The sequence below is a fragment of the Hylobates moloch genome, unplaced genomic scaffold (assembly GCF_009828535.3).
Source record: "Hylobates moloch isolate HMO894 unplaced genomic scaffold, HMol_V3 SCAFFOLD_23, whole genome shotgun sequence".
In the NCBI taxonomy this organism is placed as follows: domain Eukaryota; kingdom Metazoa; phylum Chordata; class Mammalia; order Primates; family Hylobatidae; genus Hylobates; species Hylobates moloch.
Genome location: NW_026652298.1, coordinates 41,509,286 through 41,529,834, shown reverse-complemented (window position 1 = coordinate 41,529,834; position 20,549 = coordinate 41,509,286). Strand labels below are relative to the sequence as shown.

The following is a 20,549-nucleotide window of genomic DNA, read 5'->3' as shown; positions in this document are numbered from 1 at the left end:
AATGAGCTTCGTCCCAGTAGTGCCTGGCCCTTGTTTCCTGTCTGGACCAGCAGCCTCTGGTCTGGTGGGTGCAATTCTAGGGCGCAGTGGGGTTGCCGTGGGGCAAGGCCAGGCCGCCAGCTGCCTGGACACAGGGGCCTACGCGTTCCATCTGCTGCCCCCTACACCCCCAGCTCGGGCAGGGGTGACACCGGGGCATCCTTGTTGGGGTCGCTGTGGTTCCCATGGTGGCAAGATGGCTCTGTGAAGGATTGACGGAGATGTAGGGTCCAGGAGCGGGTGCTGTGTGAGTGGAACACGCCTGTGTCACCTGCGGGGCAGGGGAGGGCCCGGGGGTACGGCCGTGTGCATTAGTTAGCAAGACAGTGAGGAGTGTGTGCAGAGTGGACACAGCTGTGGGTGCCGCCTGCGCAAGGCTGGGGGTCGCTGTGCCAGCCCCGCTCCCATGTGGGCTCCCAGCTCCCCAGGTAGGGACGCTGACCCCGGGAGGTGCCTTTGCCTGCATCCACTGTAGCCTCAGAAGCATGCGTTCCATCCCCACGGGTCACCCCCACTGAGCCCACCACCTACCGAGAGGCACCTCGAGACCCTGTCCTGCCACGGGTGGGCTGTCAAGGCCAGCACCAGAGACCCCCAGCAGACCTCAGTGGCCGCAGATGGAGCGGGGCGGCGAAGGTCACCTCCGGGACTCAGCCCTGTGCTGAGTCCCGGGCAGTGCGATCATCCTGGCCCTTCTTGTGCACGTCCCCTGGCTGGACGCTGCTTGCTGCCCTCACGGGGTGTGTGGCACGCCTCATACAGGACAGGGACCGGCCAGTTGGCCCTGCTCATTAACCACTTGTCCCCACAGGGCAGTGGCGGCCTCACCTCTGCAATTCTCTGAGGCGGGATCTAGGCCACCGCCCCATTTAAAACTAGGGCATCGGTTCCCAGGGAGGGCGGGGAGCTGCACGGTTGGACTTGTGGGGGGCAGGCATGGGTCCACACAGCCCGGGGTCCTCAGCACCCTGCCCCTCCAGGGAGCCCAGAGGCGGGCGTGGCTGCAGCCTGGCTCTGTGACAATCGTGAGTCACGGCCACTCTTGAGGCGCCACCCTGAGAGTGAGCCCCTCCAATCACGGCTGCTGCTGGTGCCCATTCGCCAGCACCTAAAACAGCCTGGCCCACAGCAGAGGCGGGGGGCACATGCAGCTCACGGGAGCAGCACAGATGCTCGGCCAGCAGCAGGCCCTGCAGGAGAAGCAGCGGCCCAGGGCGTGTCCCTGGGGTCAGAGTTGGGCATGCTCTGCGGGGGCCTCACCCTGCTGTCCCTGGGGGACTTGCCTGGGCACACTCCTTGGTGACGGTGCCCCTGTACCCCCGCCCCCACCGGTTATTCAGACAGGGATTCAGGATGGGAACCACAGATTGACCTGACCTGCGTCCTCAGGGCCACTACACTGGGTGATTCACGTGTGCCCAGGCCCTGAGGTGGGCCAGACCTGGGAGTGGCAGGCGAGCCTTCCTCCCAAGAGCCTCTGGCTGGCCGCAGCAGGCCCTGTCCCCACTGTCCTCAGGCGAGTGGCCCTGGACATGATAACCCCTCTGCCGAGGTCTGGCCAGAGCCAGCACCCATGGCCGAGATGCAGTCAGCCCTGGCTGGGCGCTGTCCCTGGGGTTGTCCCTGGGGTTGTCCCTGCTGGTTCTGCCCTCCCTCCTTCTCACCACTTCTGGCCCCTCTTTCCTGGGGCCCCTCCCATTGGAGTCTTCCTCCTAAATGCAGTTCCCTCCCTCTAGGGGAATGCAGGTTGGGAGCCTTTTTTTTTTTTTTTTTTGATACAATCTTGCTCTGTCGCCCAGGCTGGAGTGCAGTGGCGCGATCTCGGCTGACTGCAAGCTGCACCTCCCAGGTTCATGCCATTCTCCTGTGTCAGCCTCCCAAGTAGCTGGGATTGCAGGCGCCCACCACCAGGCTCAGCTAATTTTTTTGTATTTTTAGTAGAAACAGGGTTTCTCCATCTTGCCCAGGCTAGTCTTGAACTCCTGACCTCGTGATCCACCCACCTCGGCCTCCCAAAGTGCTGGGATTAGGCGTGAGCCACTGCACCTGGCCTAGGAGCCTTTTCCGTAGCTGCTCATCCTGTACTAGCATCTGTCCATCATGAGTGGACGGAACACAGGACCCAGGACCCACAGCTGTACTCGGGAAGGCCGGCAGGGTGGATTTCGGGAAGAACATCAGTGCCAGTTTCCCACAGACACCCTTGTGATGGGACCCTCAGGTTGGCACGTGGCTGGCAGCTGTGTCCCGGGAGCTCTTGCTCCTTAGTGGGCCTTGCCAGCCAGGGCAGGGCCCCTGCCACCCGCACGGGGCTCTTGACTCCTCTGGCAGTGGATCGGGACGGTTCAGCGATGCCATCTCTGGAGATCCCCTGGCGTGTGCTGGAAAACCCCGGAGAGGCCTTAACAGAGCCAGCCTCCGTGACAGGGACGTTTGCTTTTCTGGGCAGGCTCCTCTCTTCTCTTCCGAACACCCATGAGAGGGGACTGTGCTGTCCCTGCTCTCCTAGGACAGGCTTCCCTCCTGTCCGCATGGGGCCCACAGGTCAGTTGGCTGAGACTGGCCCCAGCTCAAGAAGGGTTTTCTGAGTGAGCACAGGGGAGCAGGAGGCTGGTGAGCAGCTCACTTCCTGCCCTGGGTGCAGCTGGGCACCGTTTCTGCCCTGGGCCTGCTAAAGGCATCAGTGAGGAGCAGGCGGGGCCTCGTAGGAGCCTGTGTTTCTAGCAGGTGCCACGCGGGTGAGTGCGTGGGTGGGTGAGTGGCGAAGGAGCTGAGGCTGGCCCCGGTGGGTGCGCAGTCCACACAGAACAGGGCCAGGGCTCCTGTCAGAGCCACCGGCTCAGGGCCTGGTGCAAGCAGTTTCTGTCCCGTGGCACCTCCGCTAGTCACGGCTCCCACCCAAGCCCCGCCCCACCCCACCCCGCCCCGCTCAGGGTTTGGCTACAGAGGGGGAGTGTTGGAAATGCCCAACCTGTCTCCCGGGAGGGACTCCTGCGTGGCCTGGGCTGGGGAGCGCAGGGGCCGTTTGGGTGGTTCCGGCGTCTGGCTCAGCCACGCGAGAGGCCCTGGGTTGATGTGGGCTCTCTGCTAGCCAGCCTGCTCTGTGCGTGCTGGGCTCCCGGCCTTGCTTCCGTGTGGCATTCGAGGCCCCGTGGACCTCGCCTGCGTCCTGCGCGTTTCAGCGCTGCCCCTTGTGGAGGCCGCCAGCACTGGTGGCTGCAGGGCCTGTAGTGTGGCGCGTCCAGAGACCCGGCCTGGAGAGCGGGTCCTGGATGTCCCCGTCATGTTTTACGTTCGTTTCACACAGACGCAGCGACGTCTCAGATACCTCGGATCACGCAGAGCACATCACCAAGGCTTGTTTTGTCTGTTCCTTTTCACCTGTCTTACGTGGCTACCAGCAGATCCGCCACGACTCCTGTGGCCCCCGTCCACACTGCACAGCGCTCTCCAGCGTGGCCGCCAGGTGCCCCTTCGAGGGCAGGTGTGAGCACAGGGTGGTCCCTGTGGAGAAGCACCTGCAGGCGAGTGAGCCAGGCTGTGCCCTGCAGACCCCAAGGGTTGAATTTCACGGAACTCTCACCTCTCACAGAGTATTGTTTTTCTTTTGATTTTTTTCCAACCATTTAAAAATTTAAAAGCTGTTGTTGACTTGCAGGCTGGAGCAGGCTGGGCTCTGGTCCGCACCCCACCCTGCCCCGTGTGTCTTGTGCCCGTTCTGCCTCCAGGGCAGGCCTGAGCCACCACAGGATTGCAGGGTCTCCAGGGTGCAGGGCCTGCAATGCTCCAACCCTCCCACGACCCCAGCACCTTCAGAGAAAACAGACCCTCATGCCGAGTGAAGTGGTTCAGGCAAACATCATCACCACACGGGGACTCGGCAGCTTCTGCCCCAGGCCTCGAAGGAGAGGGGATCCAGAATTCTCTCTCCCACCCCCTCAGCCCCTGCCCTCGAAGCTTCTGTCCCCAAGGCTGTGGGGAGGAACCAGGGAAGGGCCGGCGCTTCTGCTGTGCGATCCCGGGTGCTCGTGCCTCGCTGAGCTCAGCCCCTGCGGCCTCAGAGCTGCAGGCCCCTCCCGGGTGTCAGAGCACTGACTGGAAAGGCCCCCAACGTCCCTGCCCTGTGCTGCTCCCCACCGTCGCGTGGGAGAAGCTGGAACTGCACCCCCAAACCCCCAGCCCACTCACCTAGGGCTGCCCCCGGCCTCCCTGAGCTCCAAAGGGTATGTCCTTTGGTGCTTTTTTTTTTTTTTTTGGCCGTCTCCCAGGCTGGAGTGCAGTTGTGGTGCTCAAGCCATCCTCCCACGTCAGCCTCCTGAGTAGCTAGGTCTACAGGTGCACGCCACCACGCCCGGATAGTCTTTAGTTTTCTGTAAAGACAGGGTCTCACTGTGTTGGCCAGGCTGGTCTCGAACTCTTGGGCTCAGGTGATCCTCCACGCACGGCAGCTTTGACACTTATTTGACCATTTCCTCCCAAGCTCTACCCTGACGCTGGCTGTGTGTCCCAGACACTTAGTCAGAAGCTGGAAGAAGGGCTGTGAAGTGTGTGACATCAGGAACTGCTGGTCAACCCACAGCCGGCCAGCTTGCCTGCACGCCCACCCTGGCCCTGACCTTGGCAGGAAGAGGGGGGTGTATCGGACTCTGGGGAGATCAGCTGCCTGCGCTGGCAGGGTCCTCCCTCTCAGGGTTAACGTTCTCAACTGTATTTGATTTCTCCTCAGCCAGAGGGGTAAGATGGCGTTCCCGGAAGCACAGGTGGGCGCGTGTCAGAGGGGACAGCCTCCCAGCAGGGGTGGCCCTTGCCTCTCTGGAGGGGAGACCCCAGGAACCGGCCCCCGCCCTCAGCCACAGCCTCACAGGTTCCTGTGTTTCTCGGGGCCTGGGGCGGGCACAGGCTCTGTGGGTGCACACGGCACGGTCGGGCTCCCGTCCTCCTGGAAGGCTTCAGAGTGGCATGTGGGCAGCTGTGTGACGCGGCCCCAGATCTCCATCCAGCCTGGCCTGCAGCAGCTCCCTACGCCCTCTGCTACCTCCCCTGCCTACCTTTGGGTAGACATTCTCTTGACCCTTTCTTCTGTGATAAAGCAAAAGCGTGTGATCTCTTTTTCTCACCAAGGAATAAAACGTCTCTGAATACCACAGACGTGATGCCAGGCTTTTGGGGGCCGGGGGGCGTCCTAGGGCCCTGAGGGAGGAGCCCTGTGGGTGCTGAATTCGGGCCGCAGGCCCTGCACCGAGATGTCCCCTCAGCCTACCCCAGGCGGCTGGGCATGCTGGGAAGTCCTCCGGTCTGTGTGTGTAAATCATGCTGTTTCTTCTCTATTTTCTCTCTCTGTCTGTTTATTTTTGTTGTGTGTCACTCTGACCAGCCGGCCGCCCTGTCTCTTCCCTCCATGCTCCGCTTCGCCCGCTGCCGGCCAGAGGTGACCAGGTCCGGCTCTCAGCACGGCCGCCGGCCGGGGGGCCATGGGGAGTTCCGCCTCCTCCCTGGCCGCAGAGACCGAGTCAGACCACAGCTTCCCCGGGGGGCCGCCCTACCCGGGTCCCCCAGCAGCGGCTGGCTGGTGTAGGAGCGGCCCAGGGGGGCCCGTCTGGGGAGGTGCCCTGATCAGCCGGCAGCACCAGCCCCCACGGCCCCGGGCCCGAAGGTAAGAGGTGGGGAGGGGTGGCCCCGGAGGGGTCCCGGGGGCAGAGGGCCTCCTTCTCAGGGTGCCCCCTCCTTGGCAGAGGTGCTTGCAGAGAAGTGGGTCCCTGCTCCTTCCAGCTGTGGCAGCTCTCCTCCCCAGGGTGCAGGAGCTGAGCAGGTCTGAGAACCCGGCCTCGGCCTGGCTGGTTGGTGGTGGGGATGGGCTTGTGCGCCCAATCCCGGTGGCCCTGTGTTTTTCACAGGCTGTGCTGCTCCACGCAGAGAAGCTGTTCCTGAAGCTTCTCTTTGGGCTGGGGTCGCTGGCGGCTGCAGGCTCTGGGCATATTGCCTGCTGCTCATGGTTTCAAAGCTGCCAGCACTCGCTGGGCTCCACCTGCTACCCCTGCTGGGGGTCACAGGCTGCATGGCTTGGTGGCCGAACTCCACGTGCTGGCTCCTCACAGCTGTTACTGTGGCCTTGGCTACCGGCTGCGTCCCTCAGGAGCCCCCATCAGGTTCTGAGTGCCTGGTGTGGAGGCAGCCCAGGTGGTGAGGTCTGGACTGGCTGGACCCCACCGATGCTCCTGCCATCACCCCATCCTGGCCCTCACTGGAGGCTGGGACACTCAGGCGCCCGGGGCCTCAGGGCCGGTGCTGCAGTGGCAGCTGTTGCTCTCACAGAGGCTCCAGGTCTGGCTTCGGAAGGCAACATGCCTGCGTCTCACACTCGAAAGGGCCTGCCAGGCTGCACCTGTTGGCAGCTTCGTGCAGACCCAGCTCCCACGTGGGACGGTGTCCTGCTGTCTGCTGGCCCCCAGGTGGGAGGGATGGGCGTGGAGCTGCAGGCAGTGGGCAAGGCCATGGCAGGTGGCCGGGCCTGAGGACCAGCCTCCAGGTGACATCCATGCTGAGGCCTGAGCTCTGGCCGACAAGGGCTAGGGATGCAGGGGATTAGCCAGGGGCCATGTGGGGGAGCCCTGGAGCCTCATCTGCGAGTTACCCCGATGGACGGGGAGACGTGGCAGAGGCAGGGCCGGGGAGGGGCCGTGTGGGGCCTAGTGGTCGGCAGCAGAAGGGTCTGTGCTCCTCCTGCATGTGATGGCACCGGAGCGCCTCCCAGTTCCTGGTGTTACTGCACCAGCCGCCTCCCAGTGAGCATCTCCACGTGCGCCGACAACAGCTTTGTTGAGGTAGAACTTACCAGACTGACCTGTTAGAAGAGTGCAGTTTGGTCACTCTTAGCCCTTTGTAGAATTGTGCAGCCATCATTGCAATCCAGCGTTGCAGCATCCCGCAGCCCAGTCACAGCCCAGAGGGACCCCCGGCCCCACAGTCCAGCGTTGCAGCATCCCGCAGCCCACAGGGACCCCCAGTCCCAGATGGCCACTTACCGGCTTCCTGTCTTGCTTTGCCTTGTGCAGAAGGTGCGTGGATGTGGGGCCACAGGATGTGGGGCCCCGCGTCTGGCCTCTTCACTCGGCACCGTGCCCTCCAGATTCATGCACGTGCAGCCTGAGGCAGTTTCATTCACTGCTCCTTTGCAGGATGAACCGCATTTTATCTATTCATGGACGCTAGGACTGCTTCCACGTGGCTTCTGTGGACAATGCTGTGAACATTCTTTACGAGGTTTTGCATGGACCTGTTTTCATTTATCTTGCATAGATACCTAGGAGGGGGATTGCTGGGGTGTGTGGTGAATTTCGTAACATCTTAAGGAACTGCCAAGCCATCTTCCACAGCGGCTGCATCACCTAGTTCCCACCAGCAACGCTGGGGAGGGTCCTGGCGTCTCCACGCCCTCGACAGCTCCTGCTGTTGGATTCTGGCCGTCCCAGGGGGTGGGCCATCTCCTTGGCTTTGATCTGCATTTCCCTGGTGGCCAGCCATGTGGGGCCTCTCTCCCTGTGTCATCCACCCGTGCCTGTCTTTTTTTCATTCATTCACTTATTTATTTATTTAGAGACAGGGTCTCACTCTGTCACCCAGGCTGGAGTACAGTGGTGTGATCACAGCTCACTGCAGCTTCTACTTCCGGGGTTCAAGACAACCTCCCATCTCGGCCTCCCAAGTAGCTGGAACTACAGGCGTGCACCACCATAGCTGGTTAATTTAAAAAAAAAGGCCGGGCGCGGTGGCTCACGCTTGTAATCCCAGCACTTTGGGAGGCCGAGGCGGGCGGATCACGAGGTCAGGAGATCGAGACCACGGTGAAACCCCGTCTCTACTAAAAATATAAACAAATTAGCCGGACGCGGTGGCGGGCGCCTGTAGTCCCAGCTACTCGGAGAGGCTGAGGCAGGAGAATGGCGTGAACCCAGGAGGCGGAGCTTGCAGTGAGCCGAGATCGTCCCACTGCCCTCCCGCCCGGGCAAGAGAGCCGCCCCCCCCCCTAAAAAAAAAAAAAAAAAAATTTGGCCAGGCACAGTAGCTCACACCTGTAATGCCAGCACTTTGGGAGGCTGAGGCAGGTAGATCACCTGAGGTCAGGAGTTCAGGACCAGCCTGGCCAACATGGTGAAACCCCATCTCTACTAAAACAAAAATTAGTTGGGCGTGGTGGCGGGCACCTATAATCCCAGCTACTAGGGAGGCTGAAGCAGGAGAATCGCTTGAACCTGGGAGGCGGAGGTTGCAGTGAACCAAGATTGCGCCACTGCACTCCAGCGTGGGGGGCAGAGTGAGACTCTGTCTCAAATAAAATGAAATAAAATAAAAAGTAAAGTAAAATAAAATAAAATGAAAATACAAACCCTGAGCTTGGGAGAGTCCAGGCTGCAGTGAGCTGTGATCATGCCACTGCACTCCAGCTTGGGCGACACAGTGAGACACTAGACGCTGCCTCAAAAAAACTTAAAACAGTACAGAAAAATTTAGAAAGAATTGTCGTTCCCTTTCTCGTTTTCCAGAGGGCAGAGGACTCTCGGCCCCTGCTTTTTGAGCACCGGGCCGAGTTTCAGACCTCAGGAGGGCCTCTCCAGTCTGCAGCTCCCAGCGGCCTTGGGCCACACTCCCAGGATCCCCAGGGACTGGCCTAGGACTATTGCCGGTGGCGGCAGTGGTTCTGGCTACGGGGAGGGAGGCGGAGCCGTGGGGCAGGCGTGGGGTCTGCTGTGCCGGGTGTGTGGGGCGTGTGTTAGACTTTGGACCTGGCCTGCAGGGTCAGGCCATGGTGTCTGATGACGCCACATCGCTCTTTCTCTTTCACCCTGGCCTCCTGCCGGGCCCTCCCCTGGGTCGGCATCCCTGGGGCCACTCCTGCCCCGGCCCGCTGCTGTGGGGCCTGAGCCCCAGGCGGCTCCTGTCTGCTGCTGCAAACAGGCTCCCAAGGTGCATGGTGAGGAGACCCCCAGGCTAGAGATGGGCGAGAGCGGTGGGAGAGCAGACTGCGGGGAGGCAGGTGGGGCTCCACACGCGGAGCCCTCCCCACCGCGTGCACGCACAGGCCACCCCGCTGTGCTCCGACAAAGGGCACTGGGCCTGGGGAAGGTCAGCGCGGCAGCCCTGGCGTTGACTGAAGAGCTGCCCGCCCGGCTCGCTGCCCTGGTGGCCGCTGAATTCTCCCAATGCCCCAGGAGGACAGGTGCTGTGGCCCCATGACCACTCCCGCATATGGATGAAGGGGTGGCGCACAGGCTGGCGGAGCCCGGGAGAGCCAGGTGCAGCCCGTGTCTCCCCGCCAGCATGCGGCCGGCGCGGGGCCGAGGTCCCTGTACAGCCGACAGTGTGCCTGGCTCCCTCAGTCAGTAACTCAGTCATCTCCGGGCCGGGCACCGGCGGCTTGGGACAGAGGCAACAAGGGCACAGCCCACCTGGGAAGGCCGAACAGCGCCGGGCTGTGGCCAGCCTAGGACGGTGCGGCCCAGCTCGAGGGAGCTTCTGCCCCTCAGAGCACTGAGCAGAGCCCTCCATGGTATCCCCCACCCTGGGCACAGCAGGAGGAGCTGCCGACCAAGTCTGGCACCCCAGCGTGCCCCGAGCGCTGTCCGGGCACAGGTTGCAGGGTTGCCCCGGCCGGACAGGGCATCTGTGTTTCTCGGTGTGGCCTCAGGGCTCCGGTGGCTTTGAGCTTCCTACTCGTCACTTTTCCTAAGAAAGAGGCCGCCTCCCCGGACTGGGGCTGCGCCAGTCACAGGCCCGTGGCCTCCACGCTCTGGGTGCTGCTGTCCCAGCTGCTCCGGGTGGGCTCCGTCTCGCGTGCAGCGAGCAGCTTCATCACCTTCCTTTTGAATTGGAGCTGAGTGTTGGCAACGCCCAGATAACTGGGGCACACGGGTCTTTTGTGTCGGATTTTTCTGGGCACTTGCCTCGATTTTCCATTCAACTTGGCCTTTGTGCAGTAAGGAGCAGCCCATTGTCTCCCCTCACTTCATCGTCTCCCCTCACGCCGTCTCCCCTCACATCGTCTCCCCTCACATCGTCGTCTCCCCTCACATCGTCGTCTCCCCTCACGCCATCGTCTCCCCTCACGCCGTCGTCTCCCCTCACGTCGTCTCCCCTCACGCCGTCGTCTCCCCTCACATCGTCGTCTCCCCTCACGCCGTCGTCTCCCCTCACGTCGTCGTCTCCCCTCATGTCGTCGTCTCCCCTCACGTCGTCTCCCCTCACATCGTCGTCTCCCCTCACATCGTCGTCTCCCCTCACGCCGTCGTCTCCCCTCACATCGTCGTCTCCCCTCACGCCGTCTCCCCTCACATTGTCTCCTCTGAGCCTGTTCCCTTCGAAGGCGCCCATCCTACAGTACCGAGGGCTCCTTGCTGAGCACGTGTGGCTGCGAGTTTAGGAGCGTTCTGGGTGGAGAATTCCAAAAGCGCTTTGCTGAGGCCTAGCTTGGGGTCTTTGGGCTCCTGACGCAAGCGTTTACTTCCAGGCTTCGGTGGTCTGGCCCCAGGAGGTCAAGGCTGCGGTGAGCCGTGCGCGAGCCACTGCACCATCCTGGGCAACAGAGTCAGACTCCATGTCTGAAGTTCAATAACAAATCATTGTAAGGGTTTCAGGTCTCTGAGCCCATGAACCTGCCCAGGCCCTGCAGAGGTGAGGGTGGCCCTGGAGTGGCTGGGGGGTTGTGGAGACCAGAACCAGTGCAGAAGGGAAGGGAGGGTGGGGGCCTGCCGAGGTCTCCCGCCACTGACCCCGACCCCCTTCCACCTCGGCCCACCGAGAGAGGCCGGCGGAGTGCAGACTGCGGGGTTGGTGACACTCCACTCAGAGTCTCCAGCCACAGAAGGGCCATGGCCTGCCTTCGCCCTCCTCACCCGTGTCCCGGGGCCACGTTTGAACTTTAGGCCTTGATCTGACTTCATTGAAACCCTCCTGAACTGCAGACCATCTTCCTGACCGACCTGGGTTTTGCCAGGACGGCTCGGAAACGTGTCTCCCAGCAGACACACCCCGCTGGCGACTTTTTGGTCCTGGGGACCCGGGTTCTCTTTCTCCTCTCTGGAGCTTGTGAGGCTGTCCTTGCTAGTCAGTGACAACTACAGGGCCAAAGGGAGGGTGTGTCCCAGGAGGCCCAGCCCACCTCTGCCTGCATCTGCGGTCAGGGGGGTGCAGAGTCTCTGCAGGCACCTCCCGGAGTGGGGGCTGCAAGGGTCATGGCCACTCTGCCACCCACAGGGGCCCAGGCCAGACACCGGAGCTGTGCCACCTCGGCAACCAGGCCGAGGAATGTGCAGGTGCGGTCGGGAGCCCGCCGGCCACAGCTGCATCCGTGCCCTTCTCCCAGTGGGTGATGGCGGGGAGAGGCCTGGCTGTCTGCAGGCGGATTGCTTGGGGTTTCACAGAAGCCCGCTGTTAGAGCAGGTTCCCGGCCTTGGGTCTCTCTGCTCCAGCTGGACGCCCTGAGCCTCACCGGGCCCAGTCCACCCCCGTCCACTCTGCCAGGGGCGGCTCAGAGCCCTCGCCACGCGGGGCCGAGCGCAGGGAAGGCAGGATCACCGAGTTCCCTCGGCTCCACGAAACAACCGTGTTGCTTGCGGAGACTTTTTGTTTTTTTTTTGCTTCTTATGAAGAGGCAAGTTTTCTTTCTTCCTGAACCAAAAGGTTTTAGATGGAGCACAAGATTCCTGCCATATTTACAGGAACAATTGATTTTTCTGCCAGGCAGAGCAGCCAATCTGTCTCGGAGGCTGTGCTGTGGCGTGGGGAGGCCCCTTGCTCAGATCAGCCTGTGCCTTCCCCAGGCCCTGGCCCGTCCACCTGCCCTTACATAGGTCTGAGCACCTCTTCTTCCACGCCCAGGACGCCCTGCCATCTGCCGTCCACAGGCCTGGTGACAGAGAAAGCAGGGCCCTGGAACAGCAGCCCGGCTTTGGGGTGCTTAGCCCTCTCTGTAGGATCCTGTGTGGCTCAAGGGGTCTGCCAGGCCTCCAACGGGCAAGAGGGGCCCTGAGCCATGGATCCATTCTGGGCGGAGGCAGACCCCACCACCGCCTGCCTCAAATGCTCAGCCCTAGGCTCTGGGCCCTGTAGCTCTGCAGCCACAGACGGGTGCCTTCCCCAGGCTGAGAGGAAGGTGGGGTCCAGCCGCTCAGGACCTCACAGGGTGGCACTGATGAGCACCTTCCCTTGCAGCCACACCCACTCGCCCGGGTCTATGGCCACAGTCGGAGAGTGGTCCTGTGCGCGCTGCACCTTCCTGAACCCGGCCGGCCAGCGCCAGTGCTCCATCTGTGAGGCCCCCCGGCACAAGCCTGACCTCAACCACATCCTGCGGCTCAGCGTGGAGGAGCAGAAATGGCCCTGCGCCCGCTGCACCTTCCGCAACTTCCTGGGCAAGGAGGCCTGCGAGGTGTGCGGCTTCACCCCGGAGCCTGCACCTGGGGCTGCCTTCCTGCCAGTCTTCAACGGGGTCCTCCCCAAGCCACCTGCCATCCTGGGGGAGCCCAAAGGCAGCTGCCAGGAGGAAGCAGGTCCAGTGAGGACTGCGGGGCTGGTGCCCACGGAGCCCGCCAGGGGGCAACGCGAGGACAAGGACGAGGAGGAGGAGGAGCAGGAGGAGGAGGAGGGGGCGACGGAGCCCAGAGGGGGCTGGGCCTGTCCGCGTTGCACGCTGCACAACACGCCCGTGGCCAGCTCCTGCTCCGTCTGCGGCGGCCCACGCAGGCTCTCGCTGCCACGGATCCCTCCTGAGGCCCTGGTGGTCCCAGAAGTGGTGGCCCCGGCCGGCTTCCACGTCGTGCCTGCTGCGCCTCCACCTGGCCTCCCTGGGGAAGGTGCCGAGGCCAACCCCCCAGCCACCAGCCAGGGCCCAGCTGCCGAGTCAGAGCCGCCCAGGGTCCCGCCCTTCAGCCCCTTCTCGTCCACCCTGCAGAACAACCCCGTGCCGCGTTCCCGACGCGAGGTTCCCCCCCAGCTGCAGCCGCCGGTGCCTGAGGCTGCCCAGCCGTCACCCTCTGCCGGCTGCAGGGGACCCCCCCAGGGCTCGGGCTGGGCTGGGGCCTCCCGCCTAGCAGAGCTGCTGTCTGGCAAGCGGCTGAGTGCGCTGGAGGAAGAGGCCACGGAGGGTGGCTCCGGCCGCGCAGAGGCCGGCAGCTCCACCTCGGGCGGTGACGTTATCGACCTGGCCGGAGACACCGTGCGTTACACGCCCGCCAGCCCCTCTAGCCCCGACTTCACCACCTGGTCGTGTGCCAAGTGCACGCTCAGAAACCCCACAGCGGCCCCCAGGTGCTCGGCCTGCGGCTGCTCCAAACTGCACGGCTTCCAGGAGCACGGCGAGCCCCCCACGCACTGCCCCGACTGTGGGGCCGACAAGCCCGGCCCCTGCGGCAGAAGCTGCGGACGGGTGTCCTCGGCCCAGAAGGCCGCCCGCGTCCTGCCCGAGCGCCCGGGCCAGTGGGCCTGCCCTGCCTGTACCCTGCTCAACGCGCCGCGGGCCAAGCACTGCGCCGCCTGCCACACGCCTCAGCTCCTGGTGGCCCAGCGGCGGGGGGCCGCGCCCCTGAGGCGCAGGGAGAGCATGCACGTGGAGCAGCGGCGGCAGACGGACGAGGGCGAGGCCAAGGCGCTCTGGGAGAACATCGTGGCCTTCTGCCGGGAGGTGAGGCGCCCCTTCGCCCTCTTCCTGCTCCCGAACCTCCTGCTCCTGCCCTCCCCTTCCTAGGCTTTGGGTTCTGGCCATGGGCTGGGGAGGAGCCCGCAAGGCCTGAGACGTGATGGGGAGGGCAGCACCCTCGGCCCTGAGGCTCCAAGCTCCCGACGGCCCTGGGGTCCAGCTTGGCCTCCTGACCCTTGGTCCTTGCTGGTGACCGAGACGCACGACCTTCACCCCCCTCAGCCCTCCTCCATGGCCAGGAGGGCCCCAGAGCCCCGTCTGATGTGCCGCAGGAGGCGAGGGCTTCCCAGGGGCAGCGTGGAGACCCTGCTGAAGTGCGAGGTCAGGATGTGCCCGTGCTCCGCCCTCTTGAGTCCAGGGTGGCATCACCCACAGGTCAACTGGGGAGCGGCCTGCACCCTCCCCAGCAGGCCAGGGCCAGAGCCGTACTGCCACCCCCATCCCCGTGGCCTCCCACTGGGGGCTGCGCTGTCCCCCTGGGCCCACATGTCCCCTGCTCCTCACCTGTCGCCAGCCAGTGGACTCTCCACTAGGGCTGAGGGCTCCCTCCACACAGGGCCGAGTGCCAGGTCTGTGGCTGTCTGCGCTTCACCTGTCCCTTCAGGGCTCAGGCAGTGCTTTTGGGCGCTCTCCTGGGTGGGGTCTTGTCCCTGCCAGGTGGAGCAAGGCCGCCCTGCCCAGCCTGAGCACGTGGCTGTGGTCTCTGCAGAACAACGTGAGCTTTGTGGATGACAGCTTCCCTCCCGGGCCCGAGTCTGTCGGCTTCCCCGCAGGCGACAGCGTGCAGCAGCGTGTGAGGCAGTGGCTGCGGCCCCAGGAGATCAACTGCTCCGTCTTCAGGGACCATAGGGCCACGTGGTCCGTGTTCCACACACTGCGGCCCTCAGACATCCTGCAGGGGCTGCTGGGGAACTGCTGGTGAGGCCCTCTCCAAGGCCAGGGAGGGGTGGGTGGGCAGGCGACTGTCTGCGGTCCCCCCGAGGTCACCCCGAGGCTCTGCGCAGGTTCCTGAGCGCCCTGGCGGTGCTGGCAGAGCGGCCGGACCTGGTGGAGCGGGTGATGGTCACGCGCAGCCTGTGTGCAGAGGGCGCCTACCAGGTGCGGCTGTGCAAGGACGGCACGTGGACCACGGTGCTGGTGGATGACATGCTGCCCTGCGACGAGGCCGGCTGCCTCCTCTTCTCACAGGTGGGGCGGCGTGCGGGGTGCGCACAGGCGGCAGGGGCAGCCTCTGACCCCGGCCCCCCGACCCTGAAAACAAGGCCGGCTGCTTTCTCTTCTCACAGGGCGGGTAGTGTGGGGGGCGGGCGGGGGTGGCCTCTGACCCGGCCCTCTGCAGGCGCAGCGGAAGCAGCTGTGGGTGGCCCTCATCGAGAAGGCGCTGGCCAAGCTGCACGGCTCCTACTTCGCACTCCAGGCGGGCCGCGCCATCGAAGGCCTGGCCACGCTCACCGGCGCCCCCTGTGAGAGCCTGGCGCTGCAGGTCAGCTCCACTAACCCCCGCGAGGAGCCCGTTGACACTGACCTCATCTGGGCCAAAATGCTGAGTTCTAAGGAGGCTGGGTAAGAGGGGGGGCACTGCGTGGTCAGCCGCGTTGGGAGGAGAGGCGAGGCGGAGCGGTGGGAGACGTGGGGCTGGTGGCCCCTGACCCGCTTCTGCGTCCACGAGTTGCCCCTGGCATGGGCTGACCCCGCATGGCCAGGCCACAGCCCCAGTCACCTCCCCCTCCCTGGGCGGGGCTGGAGCTGGCGTTCTCATTCCAGGAAGGCCACATCCTGGCCAGGCCGTGGGGTGGGCCCGATGTCGTCACCCCCCAAAGCAGGTGTGAGGGGCGTGTTGAGTTTGACCCAGGCCGTGGGGCGAGCCTGATGCCGTCACCCGCCTTGGGGCAGGCGTGAGGGGCGTGTTGAGTTTGGCCACACCCTGGTCAGTGGGTCTGTGCCTCGACCCCCGGGGGCCTGGTGGGAGTGGCCCGGTGCGAGCACCTTGAAGCTCCCAGAACCCTCCTCTCAGCTGACCCTGGGCAATGCTGCTGCCCGCCCGCCCGGGAGCCACAGAGCCCAGAGCCAGCCCCACAAGGCCTCCAGTGGACCCAGACCTGCCACCCCTGACTCAGGCCCTGTGCGCATCAGGCATGGTGAAGGGGGCCGGTCCAGACCCTCCTGAACACTTAACGTGGTCCCTACAGGCAGGAGTGGGCCCTTCTCTGCTGCCCCTGCCTGCCCTGGTGGCAAGGTCACGGCCAGCGAGGGCACCGCTCAGCCATGCCCCTGGTTAGTGAGACCCCCAGTTAGTAAGGCCCCCTGTAGGTGAGGCCCCCGGTCGGTGGGGGTCCCTGTAGGTGAGGGTCCCTGTAGGTGAGGGTCCCTGTAGGTGAGGGTCCCTGTAGGTGAGGCCCCCGGTCGGTGAGGGTCCCTGTAGGTGAGGGTCCCTGTAGGTGAGGGTCCCTGTAGGTGAGGCCCCCGGTCGGTGAGGGTCCCTGTAGGTGAGGGTCCCTGTAGGTGAGGGTCCCTGTAGGTGAGGCCCCCGGTCGGTGAGGGTCCCTGTAGGTGAGGGTCCCTGTAGGTGAGGGTCCCTGTAGGTGAGGGCCCCGGTCGGTGAGGGTCCCTGTAGGTGAGGCCCCCGGTCGGTGAGGGTCCCTGTAGGTGAGGGTCCCTGTAGGTGAGGGTCCCTGTAGGTGAGGTCCCCGGTCGGTGAGGGTCCCTGTAGGTGAGGGTCCCTGTCGGTGAGGGTCCCTGTCGGTGAGGGTCCCGGTCGGTGAGGGTCCCTGTTGGTGAGGGTCCCTGTCGGTGAGGGCTGCTCTGCCATACAGGTTCCTCATGGGCGCCTCCTGTGGCGGGGGCAACATGAAGGTGGACGATTCGGTCTACGAGAGCCTGGGCCTGCGCCCCCGCCACGCCTACTCCATCCTGGATGTTCGAGATGTCCAGGGCACCAGGTAGGACCAGCCTGGCTGAGGGTGGGCAGAGCGTGCCGGTGAGCCGCGGGCAGTGCGGTTCTGATCCTCACCCCTGTGGTCTGCAGGCTTCTGCGGCTCCGAAACCCGTGGGGCCGTTTCTCCTGGAACGGCAGCTGGTCCGACGAGTGGCCACACTGGCCGGGGCACCTACGTGGCGAGCTCATGCCGCACGGCAGCAGTGAGGGCGTCTTCTGGATGGAGTACGGCGACTTTGTCAGGTATCAGCACCGTGGGGCGGTGTGCGTGCTGCCGCCGCCCTCGCAGGGCCAAGTCCTTCTCTGGAGAACAAGCCTGTCCCTCCTGCTGACCTCAGGTGGAGACGGCCTGTCCATGGCCCAACCCAAATGGGACCTGGAGCTTCAGCTCTAAGATGCCAATCTCAGAATCCAGGTCCACCCAGGTCAGCAGAGTCCAGCGCCCTGAAGAGCCAGCCCTGGAGGGCTTCCTAGTATAGGCCTCAGGGATGGGCCCCCAGGGGCTGGGCTGCAAGAGGACGGTGACGGAGCAGCCGGCACCTGCTGGGGTCACCGGCCTGTGGTTGCACTAGGAGCTGAGCCACGGAGGTGTGGGTCGTGGTAGGCTCAGGGCCCCGTCCTCCCGCCGCCCCCAGGTACTTCGACTCCGTGGACATCTGTAAGGTGCACTCGGACTGGCAGGAGGCGCGGGTGCAGGGCTGCTTTCCCAGCTCGGCCAGCGCGCCCGTGGGGGTGACGGCGCTCACGGTGCTGGAGCGGGCCTCGCTGGAGTTCGCGCTATTCCAGGAGGGCAGCAGGTGGGTGCTGCGGGGCCCCACTGGGCCGGGCCGGGCTGGCGGCCATGACCACGCGTGACCCCGGCCCGTGGTGTCTGGCGCAGGCGCTCGGACGCCGTGGACAGCCACCTGCTGGACCTGTGCATCCTGGTGTTCCGGGCCACGTTCGGCAGCGGCGGCCACCTCAGCCTGGGCCGCCTCCTGGCACACAGTAAGCGCGCGGTCAAGAAGTTCGTCAGCTGTGACGTCATGCTGGAGCCTGGCGAGTACGCCGTGGTGTGCTGCGCCTTCAACCACTGGGGGCCGCCCCTGCCGGACGCCCCGACCCCCCAGGGTACGTGCCCCCTACCCCAGGCTCATGCCCCAGGCCCACGGGGAGGGCTGCGGTTCACACGCCCCTCCTTGTAGCCTCCAGCCCCTCGGCGGGGGTCCCGAGAGCCTCCCCAGAGCCGCCGGGCCACGTGCTGGCCGTGTACAGCTCGAGGCTGGTCATGGTGGAGCCCGTGGAAGCCCAGCCGACCACGCTGGCCGACGCCATCATCCTGCTGACCGAGAGCCGCGGGGAGCGGCACGAGGTGGGGGGGGGTCCCGAGGTGGGGGCGGCGTGGGGCGGGAGGAGTGTGCCTCAGCCCCCGCCCTGCCCCACAACTGCCGTTCCTGTGCCCAGGGCCGTGAGGGCATGACCTGCTACTACCTGACGCACGGTTGGGCGGGGCTCATCGTGGTGGTGGAGAACCGGCACCCCAAGGCCTACCTGCACGTACAGTGTGACTGCACCGACAGCTTCAACGTGGTGTCCACACGCGGCAGCCTGCGCACCCAGGATAGCGTGCCACCCCTGCACAGGTGCGCCCCCGCCCCTCCCCCCACCACCCTTGCACAGGTGCCCCCTCCCCTTCCCCGGTGTACCCACACCCAACCCATGCCCCCCCACCCCTGCACAGGTGTGCCCATACCCCTGCCCCCACCCCCGTACGGGTGTTTGTCACCCCACTCCTGCTCCTGCCCCTGCACAGGTAGGCACAGCCCTGTCCCCTTCCCCACCCTGCCCTCCACTGGTCCTCACCGGTCCCCTCCCCCAGGCAGGTCCTGGTGATCTTGTCCCAGCTGGAGGGCAACGCCGGCTTCTCTATCACCCACCGCCTGGCACATCGCAAGGCAGCCCAGGCCTTCCTCAGCGACTGGACAGCCTCCAAGGGGACCCACAGCCCCCCGCTCACACCAGAGGTCGCTGGTCTACATGGGCCCCGGCCGCTGTGACCACCATGCCTGGGGCAGGGGCTGTGCACAGACGGACCCCCAACCCCCACACGCACTTTATGAGGGAGACCCCGACAGAGAACGCTTGAACCAGAATCTCAGGACCCTGCCCAGGGAGCTGCCAGCCCAGGGCTCAGCTTCCCATGGGCCCCCCGCCCCCCTCCCTCCCCTCCCTGAGCCCCACAGTCCGCCTGGCCAGGCCTCCTGGCCGCCACGCAGAATACCTCGAACCAGGCGGGCTGTGAACCAGCCCCGCTCACCTGCCAGCCCCAACACCCGACAGGGCCCGAGGCCAGGCTGCCCCTCCCTGTGGGCTCAGGGTCTCCTGTGGGGGAGGCAGCCCGGAGCTCTGTCCACAAAACCAAATCTGGGTGTCAGAGGCCAAGACCCCGGGGTGGGATCAGGGACCACCCCTCACGGGGCATAAGGTCAGTTTTCCCCCAGAGCCCGGGTCCCTGTCCCCCACAGGGCAAGCGGGGTCCCTGGAGCCCTGGTGTGGAGCGGCGAGTCCCGGGGCGGTGCCTGTCTCAGAAGGAGGGGGCCCTTGGCCAGCCCCCCAGCGACACTATGCAACTCCTGGAGTGCCCGCCAGGATCGAAGCCATGACTGGGTGCAGGCGGGCTCCAGGCCCGCTGTGGGTGGGCATCAGTTCTCAGCACCGCTGACTGCTGCCGGGCACGCCGGGACCAGCAGGCTCCTCAGCCAACCCTGTCCCTCAGCCCGGCCCTGCCAGAGAGGGACCCCAGACCATCGTGGGCATCGGCAGGGCTCAGCCGCTCCCACCTCCCCACAGAAGCCCAGGAGCGTGTGGACGTTTGAGCCCAGCTTCCTGCGTCCCCACCCGGCCCTCCTGGCCCCTCACCCCCGGCAGTGGGCCAGCCCTGCCCCCACTCCCCCCAACCCCGGCAGGGGCTTCTGGGGCCTTTTCACCTGGAGAAACATTCCCACTCCCCTTTGGCCTCCCCGTACTCTGAGCTGTGAATATTTTTAACCCTGTAAATACGGCCAGCTCTTGTGACACAGAGACTATTTTATCAATTGTCAGCCCCGTTCCTTTACGATAGGATTCTCCACAGTGGCTTCCGACTCAGGCTCCGATGGACCAAATAAAAGCGTTTTGTTTTGTAATCGTGCCTCCTCCTCCTGCCGTTGCCCCGTCCAGGGCCCTGTGGAAGGGCGGAGAGGTTGCAGGTCTGAGGGATAGGCCCTGCCCAGGCATCCCGGGCAGGCGGACGGGTGGGGGCCCCTGGAGGTGGCCGTGGTGGGGTGACTCACAAGCTTGTAAGGGGCAGCCAGCCCTGCCAAGTGACGCAGCCAGGAAGGACAGAGTGACTGGGCGGGGGCATGGGTCAGACCCTGTGGCCGCAGCCCCAGGGCCAGGAAGGACTGGGCAGACGGGACAGCAGTGCATGCAGCTTCTTCCAGCAAGGCATCCGCACTGGGGGCTCTGTCTGAACCCATCAGTCACCCGGCAGGAGCAGATGGAGTGAGGGGGCGCGTAGGGAGAAAAGTTTCCTGTCCCCTCCCAGCCTCGTCCCAGGGTGGCCTCTGCCCCCACACAGGTGCCACTGAGCAAAGCACCGGGTCAGAGGCTCTGCTGTCTCCCTGGATGGAGTTGGGGGCTGGGGTGCGGCCGGCGCAGAGTAAGAGGCTGTCACGGGCAGCGTATTGAATGTGAAAGCAATTAAAGCCACCAGCAGTGTTCGCTCCGGGCGGGCCTCAGGCGGCAGGGAGCTGCCAGAACACATCTCACCTCGGTGCCCGCGGACGCCTGCCCTGCCGCTCCGCGACTGTGCGGCCACAGCACACTCCTCCTGTGGGTGGGGGCCGGCTCGCACCCACTCTTGTCTGG

General features: G+C 64.9%; 1 protein-coding gene across 3 annotated transcripts; it reads left to right on the top strand.

Moving 5' to 3' along the window:
- The first annotated feature begins 1,833 nt into the window (after positions 1 to 1,833).
- CAPN15 (calpain 15) lies at positions 1,834 to 19,825 on the top strand. Of its 3 annotated transcripts, XM_058434044.1 has the most exons (13): positions 1,834 to 4,773; positions 5,414 to 5,692; positions 12,244 to 13,711; positions 14,436 to 14,644; positions 14,731 to 14,914; positions 15,066 to 15,289; positions 16,540 to 16,665; positions 16,752 to 16,904; positions 17,297 to 17,458; positions 17,542 to 17,771; positions 17,846 to 18,012; positions 18,105 to 18,283; positions 18,520 to 19,825. In XM_058434044.1, the coding sequence occupies exons 2-13, from the start codon at positions 5,511 to 5,513 to the stop codon at positions 18,695 to 18,697; spliced, it is 3,462 nt and encodes a 1,153-aa protein (XP_058290027.1). In that variant the 5' UTR covers positions 1,834 to 4,773; positions 5,414 to 5,510; the 3' UTR covers positions 18,698 to 19,825. The 3 variants fall into 3 exon arrangements, with proteins under 3 accessions (XP_058290027.1, XP_058290028.1, XP_058290026.1); XM_058434045.1 differs by lacking the exons at positions 1,834 to 4,773; positions 5,414 to 5,692 and adding an exon at positions 8,100 to 11,985 and having other exon boundaries at positions 18,524 to 18,639; XM_058434043.1 differs by lacking the exons at positions 1,834 to 4,773; positions 5,414 to 5,692 and adding an exon at positions 8,104 to 11,985.
- Positions 19,826 to 20,549: the final 724 nt, after the last annotated feature.

What these genes read in the sequence shown, in the direction of transcription:
- CAPN15 (XM_058434043.1), top strand. Translation starts at nt 11,720, where the DNA reads ATGGAGCACAAGATTCCTGCCATATTTACAGGAACAATTGATTTTTCT. An exon ending in AACAGCAGCCCGGCTTTGGG is followed by an intron (nt 11,986 to 12,243) that starts GTGCTTAGCCCT and finishes CTTCCCTTGCAG; the next exon opens with CCACACCCACTCGCCCGGGT. An exon ending in GGGCTGCTGGGGAACTGCTG is followed by an intron (nt 14,645 to 14,730) that starts GTGAGGCCCTCT and finishes GGCTCTGCGCAG; the next exon opens with GTTCCTGAGCGCCCTGGCGG.